Genomic DNA, 16,252 nt, shown 5'->3' with positions numbered 1-16,252 from the left:
AAAAAAACACAATGAGAAATTTCTTTTATTGATGCAATTGGAGCACCATCTGAGTAGTCAGAGAAATAGGAAACAGTGTCAAAACCCAATGGATTAGATAGGAAAATCTATTATTTTTTTTAACTGCAGTCGTGATGCTGCTATATTCAGTTATACTCATTTTCATCTTTACTTTTCCATTTGTGGATACATGTTCCTATCAACTCTCTCTCGGTCATTTGCTAATGAAATGACTTCCCTAGAGTGATGTTGTCCAATAAAATTCTCTCTTGTGGGAAGCAGATATCCTAAATTTATCTTTGGAATAATATAGTCAATGTACTCACAGAATGATTGCCGTTGAAACGAGTAGGCAGCCTCCTGCCAGGCATCTTCGGTCTGCTTGCAGTAGGGTGTGACAGATTATCTGAGGTAGCTATTACATCAAAACTTAAAAGATCTAAAAGAAGGTGGGAACACAGACCCCCTTTAAGTTCAAAAGGTTCTCAGGAAGTAGAAACAATTATTTTAAAAAAATCACTAAGGAGAAGAGAACTGATTAGAACAACAGTACATTCAAAAGACTTTCAGCACACTATGCTCTTAGGATATGCAAGAAATAACTGTCACATGCTTTTAGGAAGTCTGAAAAACAACATTTTCATTAAAGAAACTAGAGATAATTGGCATCTATTAGCTAATAAAACAGTTTAAAAACAAGAAATTCAAATTCATATTCCCACCAGAACAAGAGAGGCTCAAGAGAGAAGGTGGCATGAAGCAGATTTCAAACTCAAGTGTTGAGGAAAATACATAATTGTTTCAATTGTTTCTTGAAACATTTTTGAAGAAAATTCAGAATAGCATAATAATTTTGAGCCATGTCAGTTTAGATCCATTTAAGAGTTTTATGAACAGTGTATTTTCTTATCTTGATGCTCTTGAAATTAAGCATGTGAATCAAAAGTTACTGGAACCCTAACAGAAGAACCAATGTAGAAAGTTTTAAGTCACTACTAAGGGTCTCAAGAGGAATGATAAAATAGGTAGCACACATTCACTCATGTTAAATCTGCTTAAATGTGTACATTGAGTTGTAAAAATGGCTCCTATTAGCTCTCACCTTCAATTTCAGCAGGCTTTATATGTACAATAAATAACTTGTCTACAGATCCAGACTAACACGGCTACCCTCTGATACTTGTCTACAGAGAAGCTGCAAGCGTTCGAGAGATTTGTAGTCAAACATTCTAAATGTTTCATTTATTTTCACTTTCTGCTAGTTTAGACATCTTTTCATGTTAGGTGTGAATCTGCCTCTGCCTGCACACTATATAAAGAATCTGGTAATTTAAGTATTGTTTCCCTGCATTCTTTGACTCCTCCTTGCTCCTTGAGATAAGTGTCAACTACTTACACCCCAGGGATACAAATAGCCATTAGGACAAAACACCATTTAACAGTAAGAGTAAATGATTTTAGAGTGCTAAAACTGAAGTAGTTAAAGCTAGTTTATCCACTGTGTGGCTACGGGTTAACCTCTCAGTGCCTCAATTTACCCCTTTGTAAAAGCATTTGTAAAGCACTTAAACATCATTATCACAATATTATATGTCATGTATTATGAAAGAGTATTTTAATTTGTAAGATATCTGCATAATACATACTGACTTCCATTTTGGTTAAAATTTACCATCTGTTAATGTTTATCTCTACAGTCAAATCTTGATATAAACTTGAAAGCAAGTCAATACACACTTAGTGTTTTTGGTTCTGCATCATAACTTCTGCCAAATGCATTATGATTTATCGATCAGCAGCTAACATTTAACTTAATTCCCTATTTATTACATTATCCTTCCAGATTCCCTCATCAATCTTCAAGTTTTAAGTATCGTAGAAATCATAGATGGAAAAGACCTTTTGGGGTCATCTGGTCAGTCTTTCCATAGTACTTTAGTGTTTTACCCAGGAGAATTTCAAATGGCTCAAGTGATGGGGCATTCACAGACTGGAGATCTCACTATTAGAAGTTTTCTCTGAATTTTTAAACCAACTCAAGTGTCTTTCCATTACTTTTAGCTACACATCTTTGTATATCCTTAAGAAATTTTGTTTCCTCCTTGGTGATTACACCTTTCAGATATCTCAACTTGCCTATCCCTCCTTTTAGTTGTTGCTTAGCTAAACTGGACAAATTCTACTAAGGGATTTTTAAGGGCACCTATCACCCTTTGTAAATGTATATTAATGGTGGCAACAGAAGGGAAAAGTAGATGTAAAGGGAACGGAGATGAGTGGAGAGAAATGGAAGGAGAAATTTGAGAGCTGAGGAAAGGACAGAGTAATGGATATAAGGAGATTGATGCAGAGGGCAGTTTGGGAAGAAAAGGATAGCCACAAGATAAAAAGGTCAGGTCCAACACAGTATACAATTTGCTAAATGTCCTGAAGTAGCTATCAAGGAGACACTTTCATATTCTTAATGGCCCACCTAATCAAAGAGCAGAAACTTGTGTTAAAAAGTAAACCTGGGCCTCCATTAGTTATGTATTAGAGTAACAATGAGGATGAGAAAAGGGAGACAGAGTAAAATATGCTATTTATATATTCTTTCTGTCTTAGGAAGTTTCCTTTTGCCTGTGGTAGCAGCAGGAAGGAGGAACCATGTTGCAGTAAGCTTAAAGAGATGCACAAACTGAATTATTTCACATACTGTGAAGGATGCCAGCCTGTCTCCCATGGTCGAGTCACATGCTAGGCACTGAAGTTTTAAGAGACCCATCTGTATCCAGAGAGAGCAATATTTCTGGCATATCACTGGCAGTGGACAAGAGCTAGAGACAGTGAAACAGTTCAAGTATTTGGGGGCAATCATCACTGATGAAGGATCCAAGACAGAAATTCTGGCAAGAACTGCACAAACAATAGTAGCAGTGGCAAAGTTAAAACCAATTTGGAGAAATAAGAACATCTCCTTGGAATCCAAACAAACTGCTGCATGCATTGGTCATCTCCATTTTTCTGTGTGCGTGCAAGATATAGACCCTTATGGCAGAACTTGAATGGAAAATACAGGTAGTAGAGATGAGATATTTCCGTAAAATCCTAGGCATCTCCTACTTCAACCACGTCACTAATGAAGATGTCCGCAACATCATCACCCAATGTGCTGGATCATATGAAGACCTCTTGACGACCATGAAGAAGCGTAAGCTTAAGTGGTACGGCCATGTAACAAGATGTTCTGGCCTATCCAAGATCATCCTCCAAGGGACAGTACAGGGGAAGAGAAGAAGAGGTAGACAGAAGAAGAGATGGATTGACAACATAAAAGAGTCGACAGGAATGGACTTCGCGGAGATTCAAGCACTGACACACAATCATCAGGGTGAGGACAATTAGCTGATTGCTCATCAGTGATGGTGCCCCAACGACTAATGCAGTTATGGAAGTGATGATGATGATGATGACGATGACGACGACTTGATGCAAGAAGTTTTATTTACCTTTGTATAATATTACCTATAATGGGTGAATCCTGACCCCATGGAAGTCAATGGGAGTTTGATGGGCTTCAAGGCAGCCAAAATTTCACCTGTTCTTTATCAGTTTTAATTGTAAATGAATTGTTTATCAAGGACCTGTTTTCCAGTTCTTATGTGGGCTTTTAAGACTTCATCCAGCAAAAAGAGTACTACAGTGCCAAAAAAGAGCTCTAATTTTCATGCATCTGCTGGATCAAAGAAAAAGTTGAAGGCTGTGACATTTTGCCAAAGAGACCAGAAGGTTCAATTAACCTCAGGTGGTTGTGATAGAGAGAGCAGCCTACTGAACACCTAGCACCTACCTAAATCTGGAGCTGTACATTAAGCAGGGTCATGAGCAAGTTGGGACAAAGCATACAATAAAATAGAAAACGATTCAGTCAGTCAGAAAAATGGCAGTCAGCAATGTATCTAGCAGGTAGTTGGTGAATTTTGGTAGTGAAAGTGTCCAGTGGTCTGGCACATACTATTTCCATTTGTCTGAAGAACCACATGGCACAACAAAAAATGAGAGGTGAATGAAGAAGTGAATTCATCCCCTGAAGTTGCCAGGGTTTAGCAGTTCAAAGTATTAGCTACACTGCAATTATATGAAATGAGGAAATCCAACATTCATATCATAGCAAGAAGAGATAGACAGCTGTTTGCGCTGTCTTTCACCCTGTTAAGACTAAACTTCATCCCCACAAAAGATTAGAAGGCAATCATCATAAAACCCAGAATATTAAGACTTCAACAATGAAAATATACGAGTTTAAAGCTATTAACTATCATTAAGTATGGAGAAACAAAATGATACACTGCAAATCATTGGAAATGAAATCAGAGGAAGGTTTACATCTTATGGGAAGTAATTACACTCAATTTTTAAAAACACAATATATTATAGTTTTATAGTGCAAGAAGCCAAGAGGGTAAATTATAAAGACATGTTTCCAAGACTTAACATACAAAAATTAAAAAATACAAAACAAAAAACCATAAGTGTGCATAGCAGACTTGAAAATCAGATGATATTTTGTGTGCGCAAAGATGTAGTAAAGCCATCCACCCCAGCCGCATCAGAAATGTGATCAATATTAAATGTAATCCCATTGCAAAAAAATGTATTTGGGGCCTCACCTGACAGGTTAAATAATTGTGTGTAAATATCTGTAAACTTTATGAAATCTCATAATTTTTTAAAATTGCATTTGAAGGTAAATACTTCTTGTCTGCTAGCTAAGGAAAATCTGCACCCAAAACAAACAGAAAAGCATTTTAAAATAAAAACTAAATTTTAGTATATACAAGTGCAAATGAAAATTAACTCTGAGCTGCTAAAAAGAAAAGGCTACTTGCATGTACTGGTATGACACACAGTGTTTGGATTTCTTTATATAATGTTATCTTACCAAAATGGAGAAGGGTAGGGTAATTTCCTGACACGTAAGAAGGGAAACATGGCAAACAGGATAGGAAACAAAATCTGGAAAGAAAAGTCAAGGAGAGGAATGTCTAGAAAAAAGATTTTGAACCAAAAAAAAAATTATTTTACAAAGCAGGAAAAAGAAACATTTGTAGAAGGAACAGAATTGTTTCACACGTTCAGCATATTAGCATTACCTATATTATTATACCTTTAGGTCTCAAACACACAGAATTACTCTTTGTTTTCAGTCTGTTGCATTCTTGGTTTAACTCTCTCTAATCAAGGGGGGAAACTTTTACTGTCCTTTTCAAATAAATCATCAGAACTCTTCACAAATATGATAGCTAAAGTATTTATTGGTGAGCTAATAGCAACCGGCATGATTTTCAGGGGTGTTGAACAGCAGCGTACCATATAGGCCAGTACCTCTAAAAAATCGGGCCCAACAAATACTGATCATTTAATTAATTATTCTGAGACCCTAAACTACCAGAAACAAGACTGGTAGTTAAAATGGGTACAAACCAGTTAGAGAGATACAAGGAAGATTAGTCATCAAACTTCATCCTCTGTGCATTCACTTCAGTGAAATCACACCAATAAGTTGTGATAACACACTAACTAGAAAAGTAAAGCTTGGATCATCTGACCTCAAGACAGGACATCTCTTAGGGCTGTGAAGGCATGTGTTGCATTTTCTATTTACCATGACTCTTATAAGATTAACAAAATAATCTTAAAATTGCCACAGACAAGTGAAGTGTTTGACATTACACAGCCCCCAATTTTTGTAGCATTAATAGGTATTTCCATAGCAGTGAAGTATACACTGAAATTTTCAGTGGTGTGGTTTATAGGTTTCACTGGCATGAGTTGGGATGACTGCATTACATGCTCGCAGTAAAGCCATGAATGAATTATGCAGGTCATTCCAAGCAACCATGGATAAAATCATTATGCCACACTTTGCCACCAGGCACTCTGCCTGTTACACGTTACCTATTTTATGGAGGCTTGAGAAAGTTTGGAAAATATTTATTGGGACTAATTTTCCTGCTCCTGTCAAGTATCTTAGTTAATATGAGTTCAAACATACTGGGCTATAAAGGTGCAGAGGTGAATCTTGCCTGTTGTGAGGTTTCAGAAAGGGGGTATTTCTCTCCCCTGGTGAGAAAATTCTCCTCCTCTGAAATGTGCAAACAGTTTGTGGCACTTCATTATTTATTTATTTATTATTTTTTGGCAGCTTTTGGAAGTTGCTCAGAAATTTACAGTGTTAGAGGTATTTCCACAGGGTTCAGTAGGTAGAAAGCAGATGATGTGGATCAAACCAAGGTACCTAATAAATTTATCACATTGTTTTGCGATTTGGCAGACGGCTAACACATCTACATATAAGATCTTTAAGGGGACATACCAAACTTTGAGTTAACCATATCTATTTATCTTAGGTAAAACTGACAAGCCTTATTTACAATATAAGATCCTGATCTTGCAACTGACTCCATGCAAGCAGTTGCCCTGAATTCATAGTGAGGTAGTTGAAGGATTGGGACCTACCTTCATTTCAGGCTGATGCAATATCATTTTTGAATGGGTATTTCATATGAGACACTGGTGATTTAATACTACTTAGGAGAAGTCTTTCAAATCATGTTTTTACTCTATTCTTCAAAATATGCAATTAAATTAAAAAATCTTGTGCTTTGATTTCAATATGTAAGCACAAAATGCCTACACTCCAGGCTGTGTGTAGCCTTGATAGATAATTAAGGATATTGAGATAAAATTAGCAACAGCAAACAATCTCTCTGCAGTCCACAAAAACTAGAATTTCTTCAGCTCCCACAAAACTAGTTGTGCCAAATAAAAATCCACAGATCCTTGCCCAAATCCCATCACCCATCCTATTTGGGTTTTATAGATCAGAATCAACTTCTTAAACTCCATCCAGAAACCAACAGGCAACCAATACAAATCCCAAAGCACTGGTGTCATGTGCTCACCACTTTCTGCCCCAACTTCAGTATCCACATGCAGATCCCCACGAGGTGCATTGGAATTGCCTAAACTTCAAGCAACAGAATCCTGGAGGCCTGTAACATAGTCCAGGCCTTAGAAAAAGGGTTACAACGTCCTTCCCACATGGGAGGGAGTAAAGCCATTCTGCTCAATTCCGTTATATAGCTGCCTAACAATGGCAAGGAGTCTGACAGGATTCGCAAAGTGAATGCTCAGCTGACACAAGACGGGGACGCACCTTCAATCAATGGGTGACAATCTTTGCCATATTGTCCAATTGCTTCCCCAAACATAACAGGACGACCTCTGTTTCACCTGGCCGCAGCCTGCCCACTCTTATCAGAGCTCCAATCACTACCATACATGGAGAAAGATAATTGCTCCCTATTAGATGGATGAAAGGGAAGGACAGATTCAATGTCATCAGCACTTTGAATGCATATCAATCTGTACCCAGTCTTCCAAGCAAGCTCAAATATGCACAAAAAGTGAAAAATGAAACCCCACATGACAGAACCATGATGGCACAAAGCCAGCCACCCAAAACTACACTTTTAGTTCTCTCTCAAGGGAAACATGCACCCACACTAAATAATAAACATCCATGAAATAAAAAGGCATGTCCCACCATTATCAACCCTAACCACAAATCACTAACATTCCACAGCCACTTTCTCCAAATCATCATCAGTTCACTCTCTTCCCTAAAACCCCACAAAATGCATGAGCCTTGCAGTGCTCACTGAAAGTCATCAAACACCTGCCCTGATGTACCAGTAAGATGGGGAGTATATTGAAGATCCATCATGGAGGGGATCCTACACCAGCGGCCTCTCTCTGAAATCAGGGCACTGTAAGCTGGAGTGCCTCTGCTGACCTACAAGGTCCTATGTCAAAACCTTAAAGCTACATCTAATACACAGCCAATGGCATCAGTGTACAGGACCTGACTGGGTGCAGTGAATTATTCTAGTCTCAGAGTGACAAAGGCAAAAGATAACTGTAGGGAAGGTCTACGTCTGAACAAAAGCATCACATTCTCCTCGCCTAAAGATGACAGGAAGACATGCTGTTGGCCACACCTGCTACCTGACCATGTAGGAACAGCACAAGATCTAATTCAACGCCCAAACAGGGAACCTGAGAACAGGTTTCACGCACACTTTTAAAGCAAAGGGGTTAGTATCTCAGTTATTTCATCTCTCAACCTACTAACATTAATTCATTCTTGCCTGAAAAAAACCTTTGTTCAGTTTACGCTTATCGAAGTCCCAATCTTAACCAGATACTGATTAAGTCACTTCACTGTCCCAATCCAAATAAAACTTTTAGGCAATGCCACATCATCTATTCTCTATATGCAGCACACTTAACATAGAAAAAACTATTTTAGAAATAATTTGGAACATATTAAGTATTTTTGTGGGTATTACTTGCAATATTCTTAGGGTGCCTTATTATAGACTAAGTTCAACTGTTCAACGTTCAGAGGGAGAATGACTGACTAATATAAATAATCCACTAAAAATACTGGAACTATCTTTTCTATACAAAAGTCATGATTTCAAAGTCACATCTCAGAATCCAGCAGGCGCAGAAGCAAGTACTGCACATCCTAACGGGAAACTGGAAGCCTCCCCTTTTCAGTAAAGAAAGCTCCCACATATAGCCTGTAGAGCCAGGAGAAAATGACCCTTAAACTTGTAGTCCAAAATTGAACATTCTCCACCCTACACCTTAGTTCAGTGCAATTTGGGTGAGAAGTTGCACATTTTGGAAATGGAGTAATTTTTTCTGTTACACATCTCTAAAGGGTCATGTCCAATATGTCACCCTGGGTTGAGATCATGTGGGTTTAATGCACTAGAAAATTTCACATTTAGAGGCCAGTGTTAAAAATTGGTATAAGTCAGATGTACAGAAGAATTGTGTGTTCTCAAAACTAGTCCCCCTCATGAAGGTTTGCACAAGATCACAAAAGTCACCATACAGTTTAACAGAACGGGCAACCTCTGAATAGGAGGCACACGCAGGATTGAGATCACAGTGATATTGACAAGGAAGGACTATATTAGCAGCAGTTATGTGGGAAGAGCTTGCATTTCATCTGTCCAGAAAGTTGTTGGTTCTAGGCAATACTTAAAGTTCTCATTAGACAGGGATAGAACTGTAAGTGAGATGTCAGATTAAGATCAAGGTGCATCTAGCAAAAGTTAGTTCATTTTCATGAGCACAAAATACTCAAATTTAAAATTGTAAAGCGCTAATGAGGGAGCTAGCCACAAAAGTTGTCAACTAGACTCCACAAAACTATAAATGAATGTTATGAGCAGTAGTAAAAATATTTAAATAGGTTCATTAAAAGTTATTCTATGTGCAAAAACAGCAGGAAGGTGCACAGAAAATAGAGAGAAAAAAGGAATCTTTTTATAAAGGTCGGGGAGGTCAGGCAATGACAAAAATATCCTTTTAATTGAAAAAAGGAAGCCATTATACAAGTGTTCATTTTTTCTAGCTAACCCAATACGAAGTAAAGCCTTATCAGTTCTATGCATATTCGCCTGACAAATACTGTACATTATTTTTCCCAGTTACACAAAAGAGCTATCAGCAGTAACTATTTAAAAAATTGTATTCCCTACCTAACACATGTAACTGCTCTTGCACTAAATATTAACATGTGTGTACTCCAATAAAAGTTTGTTCTAATACCAGGAGGGTATCCCAGTCTAAACAGAAGAGACTCCGAAAAGCTCCTCCAGTATTCTCATTTGTTTTTCATCTTACCTGGTTCTTTAGAGCTCTTTACTGCAACTGAATCTACCTCCACCGATTTTGGTCTAAGCGGTAAATGTTCAGAATCTAACTTTGGTTTTATTAGTGGCTCAATTTCAGATTTTGGTCGAAGGGAAACCACTTCCCCATTAGATCTGTAAAGAAATAAACAGGCAGTCTGAATTTGAAACCAGTCGTAATTCAAAAACATATTAAGAGTTAAAATCAGAGAGGAAAATGTCAGTGTTTCCTGTTCTTTAAGAATTTAGATTTGAACATTATTTCACAGACTGGCTCTCACATCAAGACAGACAAATAAAATCAATATTGTGCTATTCATAAACATATTCACTTCTGTTAGGACTCTTATGGCCAAAAATCTGCCCTCTAGATATGTGCAGGGCTTTCAGTGGAAGTTCCACATACATACTTCAAGATATCATCTGGTAATATTTTATCACCGCTTAGGCACACTGTATGAACAAATCTAACCCTTTGCATAAAAATGCTATAGTACAATGCAACAAAACAGAAGACAAGAACGCTGAACACTACCTTCAACAATATCTGCACTTCAGAAACATTCAGAGGTGAGGTATGAAGGGTCCGTTACCCTCTTTTTATTTTTCCATTAAAAACATTCTTAATGGACTAGAATGGGTGGTTACATTTTGTTAAAATATCCTGTATAGATAGTCCTTATTCTAACACTGGATAATCTCTCTACACCCTTTATTACTGTTCTGATAGTGAAAGACTTCTAGATTTTCCTGCATCCTAGAACCAAAAGTAAACAGATGAGCCATTCCTTTGCAGCTCTTCCAGCTGCATCTTGCAGCTGAAGGTAAAAGTTACTCTGCTTAGGAAGCCGTGTGAATTGAACAGTTTGACAGGTTAAACGTTGGTTACTAGTTCCCTTTCCTCTAAAATGTGTAATACTAATCTCCCCATTTCTCTACATGGGGATTATTATTGCAGCAGGGTTGCCTTCTCTTCTCCCATCCACTCGGGATAGTGTCAAATATTGAGAAGCTGTGGATGTTTTCAGTCATAAGAATGTTAAAAATTTTCTAGCCACAATTTATTATTTGTCAATACATATACATCACCTTTGGAATTCTGACTAATACCAACTGTTACCCAAATTGAAAAACATTTCTGTTTTATACTTCTCTACCTATAAAACAATAAATCTTGAAGTCTGCTGAAATATTAAGTCAATATCTAGCCAAGAATGGGTGGCCCTCTGGAGATTAATAGTATAGAACTGCACTCTTGGATTGCACATGCATCTGCTGCATGAAAGCCAGAGCGCTCAAAGTAGTAACCATTGGGAACCTAGTATCAGGGGGTAGCCATGTTAGTCTGTATCCACAAAAACAAGGAGTCCGGTGGCACCTTAAAGACTAACAGATTTATTTGGGCATAAGCTTTCGTGTAAAAAACCTCACTTCTTCAGATGCATCTGCATCATGCAGAAGTGAGGTTTTTTACACGAAAGCTTATGCCCAAATAAATCTGTTAGTCTCTAAGGTGCCACCGGACTCCTTGTTGTTTTCATTGGAACCTCTACATGCAGTCTCACAGAATCAAACCTTCAGTGTGAGGTTATGTACAGAGCTGTGGCCTACACATCTGTTAGTTTCTTCCATTTAGAACCTACAGCACAGAAGGATGGTGAATGGGGATCTACACTGACAATCTACTTAAAGATCCAATTATTAAAACCGGCTAGTAACCTCTCTTCAAGATTTCCATTCTTGAGAGATTTACTGCTACTGTGAGGAGTCAGGTTTGAAGAGAACTAGTTAAACAATGACTGCAGGACTGCTGTCCTGAACTGAGCATCAGTTCCCCTGATGTGCAAAGAAAATGGCAATAGTGCATGAATAACGCAAAGTATGGCTAGATACCAAGGAAGAGTGACCTGTCCCAGCCATCTTGTGCCTTATCTATATTTACAGTGGCATGTTGAGTACACACACGACACAGCAGCTACATGTCATAATGAAAGCAGGCTGAGCTCAGGCTTGTCACTATGCTGTGTAACCACATGTGGCAGTGAAATTCTCTGATGGGTGGAAAAGACTCCAGCAGCTCCTCACTGCCAAAGGCTTTCACGGCAGCAAGAAAGGCTCTAGCAGGGGAGAAGCAGTGGGAACTGCCAGAGCCTATCCACACTGTCAGAGACTTTTCCACTGCCTCCTCCTGCCAGAAGCTTTCCCTGCGACAGGGAAAGGCACTAGTCATGGAATAATACACTGCTAAAAATAGCAGTGTAGGAATGGGAGGCACTGCTTGTGGCATGCACACAGCTATGTAGGGTATATACACCTTAGGGCACTTTACTTGCCTAAGCTGTGCCTCACTATCTACACTGTTATTTATACCCGTGCTAGTTGGCTGTGCAGTGTCTGTATTCCGCATGCCACCATAAGTGTAGATGTATCTTCAGAAGAGAGGCAGGAGATAGCCCATCTTCTGCAAGACTTAAAGTTGTTCAGAAAAAGATCACAAGACTTTTTGGTTTGGTTACAATGGGACAGTGTTTTTTCTCACATTCTCCTTACACTGCAAAACGAGCTGATTTGTTTTTATTCAAACTGACAAAAAAAAGTCACCTCATCAGGCAGAGACCAGGCATGGAAAAATTTCAGTCTGGAAAAATAAAACTTCAGAAAGTTGTCAGTGACTAAAATCAGGGGATCAGAATAGAAGCTAAATTAAACTTTAATACTAGTGGTTAGAAATCAGGATTAGAATAGAGGCTGATATGCAACTTCAGCAATAGTGGTTGCTGTTACTCTGCTATAATATGAACTATGAAGGGAAGACAGAGAGAAATCAAATCCACTCAGGCAGCTGAAAAGAACAGAGGAATCTTGACGTTTCAGATCCTTATATGACCTCACTCACATGTTCCCAATGGCCACTACTTTTCTACAGGACAATGACTTCAACAGCAAGGGCGCGCTCCAGGAGTGGAGAGTTATACTGACAATACTTAAGTGAGAAATCCGGTCATTTACATAGTGATGTGTGGCTTTCTCCAATGTGGTAATTAATTTCTTAAGTGTAACGCCCACAGGCTCCTCTACCCAGCACAATACAGAACACCACCAGTGACTCATTTTCTGTGGCCATAACTTACACAGAATGCAGCAGTTTTAAAACTTGCACTGCAGTTTAATGATTCAGAGGTCCACAATTCCCACACAGAATACAGGTCACGGTACAAGGTTCCTTCTTATCTGATTCAAGTAAAATGTCACTTGACAATTAGAAAATTAACAAAAGGAAAAGCTGATCACCACCCTGAAAATTTATGAAGCACAGATAAGTATAGGGCACTGTGTATTCTTATAACATTTTCACCTTCATATTAATTAAGGTTTAATAGTTTAGCAATGAAGCACATGCAAGCGTAAACCAACGAAAGCTATTTACTATACTGGATTAAAATTAAATAAAAATACACTCACTTGGACACAGATGATGGTAAGACTGGTTTATCTGGTCGTTTTGGATGCAGAAGCCCAGCTTTAAATACATTAGTAGCCTTGCCTGGAGGAACAGGCTTTTTGGGTGGTACTTGGGGAGCTACTGGCTTAGAAGGCTTCTGATCCAGAGCTGCTTTTTCATCTTACAAAATAAGGCACAAAAACATTTTTAGATACATCAGAGTAATTTATCTAGGACACTTTGGCATTTCATCATAATGGTTGCTATCAGAAATGATTTCCCTGAAGATTAGATGCCACATCACTGAGACATGCACATTTCCACTTTTTACTTTTATCTAAACATACAAACTATACACCTGGACACAATAAATATGGTTAGCATAAACACTTAACGCAACTTCTTCAGTGACAGTGCAGAGATACTCAAGCTAGTTTTAACCTCGCTAGCTCGGGTACCTGTGGTAGCGAAGCCACTGCATCGCAGCCTTCAGCACAGGATTGCAAGCCGAGTAATTACCCAGGGTTCTAGACAGGCTTGTACAGCATACACTGAAGCCTGTGCTGCTGAGCTTCACTGCAATCAGTACCTGACCAAGCTAGATTAAAGCTAGCTCAGGTATGTCTACAGGAGCTGTATTCAAACCCCACGAATGCAGTTTAGACACACCTTAAGTCACTTGTTGAAACCTATATACAGGATTAAAGTTAAGAGTTCTCGATTCACTGCACAAGGCTAAATCACAGTGGTTTGGTAGAGCAGAGGAACAGCTCTTGCTTAATATGCAAGTGGTCAGAAATTCAAATCCTATATATAAATCTGAGGAAAGGTACTAGCCTAAGATTTGGGAGACTCAGGTTCAATTCCCTGCTGTGCCACAGACTCCGTGTGACCTTTGGCAAGTCACTTAGCTTCTCTGTGCCTCAGTTCCCCAGCTATAAAATGGGGATAGTAGCACTTAGTAACAGTAGTACCTTAACAGGGACGTGTGAGGATAAACATATAGAAGACTGAAGTGTTTAGGTGAGATACCACCTATGGCAGAATCTACTATAAATACTGACTTATTGCAAATTCTGGAGGCCTGAGACACTAGAATTCAAAGATATGAAGTATACCAGTAAATCAGTGAAAAGGCTCAATTTATTGGAATCATATCTCCAGCACCGCTTCTTTGGTACTAAGTTGGAGCAACTGATATAACGGGACAATACACAATTTTGCCACGTGGTGCTGCTAAATGATAAATACACAATTATGAGATTTAGTTTGTGTAAAAAGTCTTGTTCATTGATTTGTCTTTTTCTGGTCTAATACTGGTTGGCTGAACAATTTTAAACTTGAAAAATTACAAATATATGTGATACAAGTGGAGAAAGACAGCACAAGGTTTACAACACTGTGTTCAGCCAATACCAGTCACCAAACTGGATCAATAATTTTATATTTAAAAAAGAAACTCGATAAAAAATAAATATGAATTACAGTCAACTAGTCTGACATTTTTGTTTTCATTACGTGATATTCCTTAATGTTTAGAATGCTGTCATCTGAACCTTTTTTCCACAAAACAAAACCTAAATATGAAGGCTGTCACACACCAAGGAAAAAAAATCATTACTAAATACTTTGTTAACCACAGATCACCACACCACAGGGATCAGTCACTTTTGCCATACAAAGTTATAGCACTCTGTACTCTAACCACTATTCTGGAGTTAACAAACAATGAAAAAGATACTAAAAGTTGGCTAAAAGTTAATGCTACATAATGGAAAGGAAAATACCATACTGATAACTTTTTGCTCTTAGTAAATGTAACCAGTGTCATTAAACGTCCTTTCAATAGTTGTATAAAAATACTGCTTATATAAAAGAGTAGCTAACCAATTAAGGATAGACTTGGGCTATAACAGCCTAATTAGTCTCATAAGGTTTATAATATCATATTAATATTAGCTAATAATTTTAACGGGACTAGTTCTGCTGAAATTTAATATTTTATTACAATGATTAGCAGTATTTGTACATGTTTTCAAGAGAGGTAGAAAATGCAAATATAAATGGAAGTTTATTTAAAGCAAAACACCACTACTATTTATCTTTATCATAATGGTCCCTTCTAGCCTTAAAATCTGTAATCTAGTCTGAACTCCAGCATAACAAAGGCCTTAGAATTTCACTCATTTTAGAAAGTTCAACAGAAAGGCACAGCTCTGCATTTCACTTTCCATTTTTAAAAATGCACATTTTCCCAGAATTTGATGTTACATATAATTTGCTTCTTGGCCTATTATTCTGCAGCTAGTAGTTTGTTTAATTTAATAGTGTTAATAACAGTATTAACTTAAACAGAATCAAAACAAAGTATTCATTTTTCCAGGTTTATTTTAGCAGCCAAATTGACAACCAGGGCTGAATTTGTTCTATCTACTGACTTCAATTAGTTGGAAAAGGAAGAATGTGGTCCAATGAAGAAAAAAATAAATTTGTTCTCTAATAATATTCAGACGCAAGATGGCTCACTACAGAATATATGTAGTTTACATAGCAGGTTATTCAAAATTTGTGCAGAAAGGCCAAAACTCAAATGGAGCTGGCTTACTCTTAATCATGAATTTGAAAATGTTGTCCTGAACACATTCTATGGCCAAGGTTCATTGGCTGCATTACAAAGTATCTTTATATAATATGGCCAAACTGTTATAACAATAGCATTTTTTCTTTCAAGTCCTATGAAGCAGATAAACTTAGAGAAAGAAATGGCCATTTGTCAGAAGTTCTCTCTTTATCATAATAAAAGCAATTTCTGTATGGACCGTTAGTTCCTTGTTCAATTTTTCTAAATACAAAGAGGAGCATTTTAGAAACATTACATTTGGTTCAGACCATTAAAAAAAAATTTTTTTTTAAGAGACAGTTTTGAGGCTTTCAAGTCGTGAAATGTAGTGTGAGTAAATTAGCAAACTTCTCTAGAATTAGTGAAAATGGAAACACTGAAAGATAAAATCTGCACGAAGACTAAATGGTTTGGAATAGGAGATTTTCACTTTTA

The 16,252-nt window shown here is 37.6% G+C and overlaps 1 protein-coding gene across 2 annotated transcripts in view; it reads right to left on the bottom strand.

Annotated features, from left to right (window-relative positions):
* The window catches only part of CD2AP (CD2 associated protein), a 138,112-nt gene that overhangs the window by 13,741 nt on the left and 108,119 nt on the right, over positions 1-16,252 (bottom strand). Inside the window, exons 12-15 of one of the 2 annotated variants that reach the window (XM_030555304.1) lie at positions 13,218-13,377; positions 9,748-9,890; positions 4,922-4,995; positions 347-439 (exon numbers count right to left, since the gene is read on the bottom strand). In XM_030555304.1, the coding sequence (XP_030411164.1) occupies positions 431-439; positions 4,922-4,995; positions 9,748-9,890; positions 13,218-13,377 (386 nt within the window). In that variant the 3' untranslated portion in view covers positions 347-430. Of the gene's footprint in view, positions 1-326; positions 440-4,921; positions 4,996-9,747; positions 9,891-13,217; positions 13,378-16,252 lie in introns of those variants that run through there. The other variant, XM_030555303.1, reaches the window with a different exon arrangement.

The sequence above is a fragment of the Gopherus evgoodei genome, chromosome 3, assembly GCF_007399415.2.
Source record: "Gopherus evgoodei ecotype Sinaloan lineage chromosome 3, rGopEvg1_v1.p, whole genome shotgun sequence".
NCBI classification, from domain to species: domain Eukaryota; kingdom Metazoa; phylum Chordata; order Testudines; family Testudinidae; genus Gopherus; species Gopherus evgoodei.
This window is presented reverse-complemented; position numbering and strand designations above follow the sequence as displayed.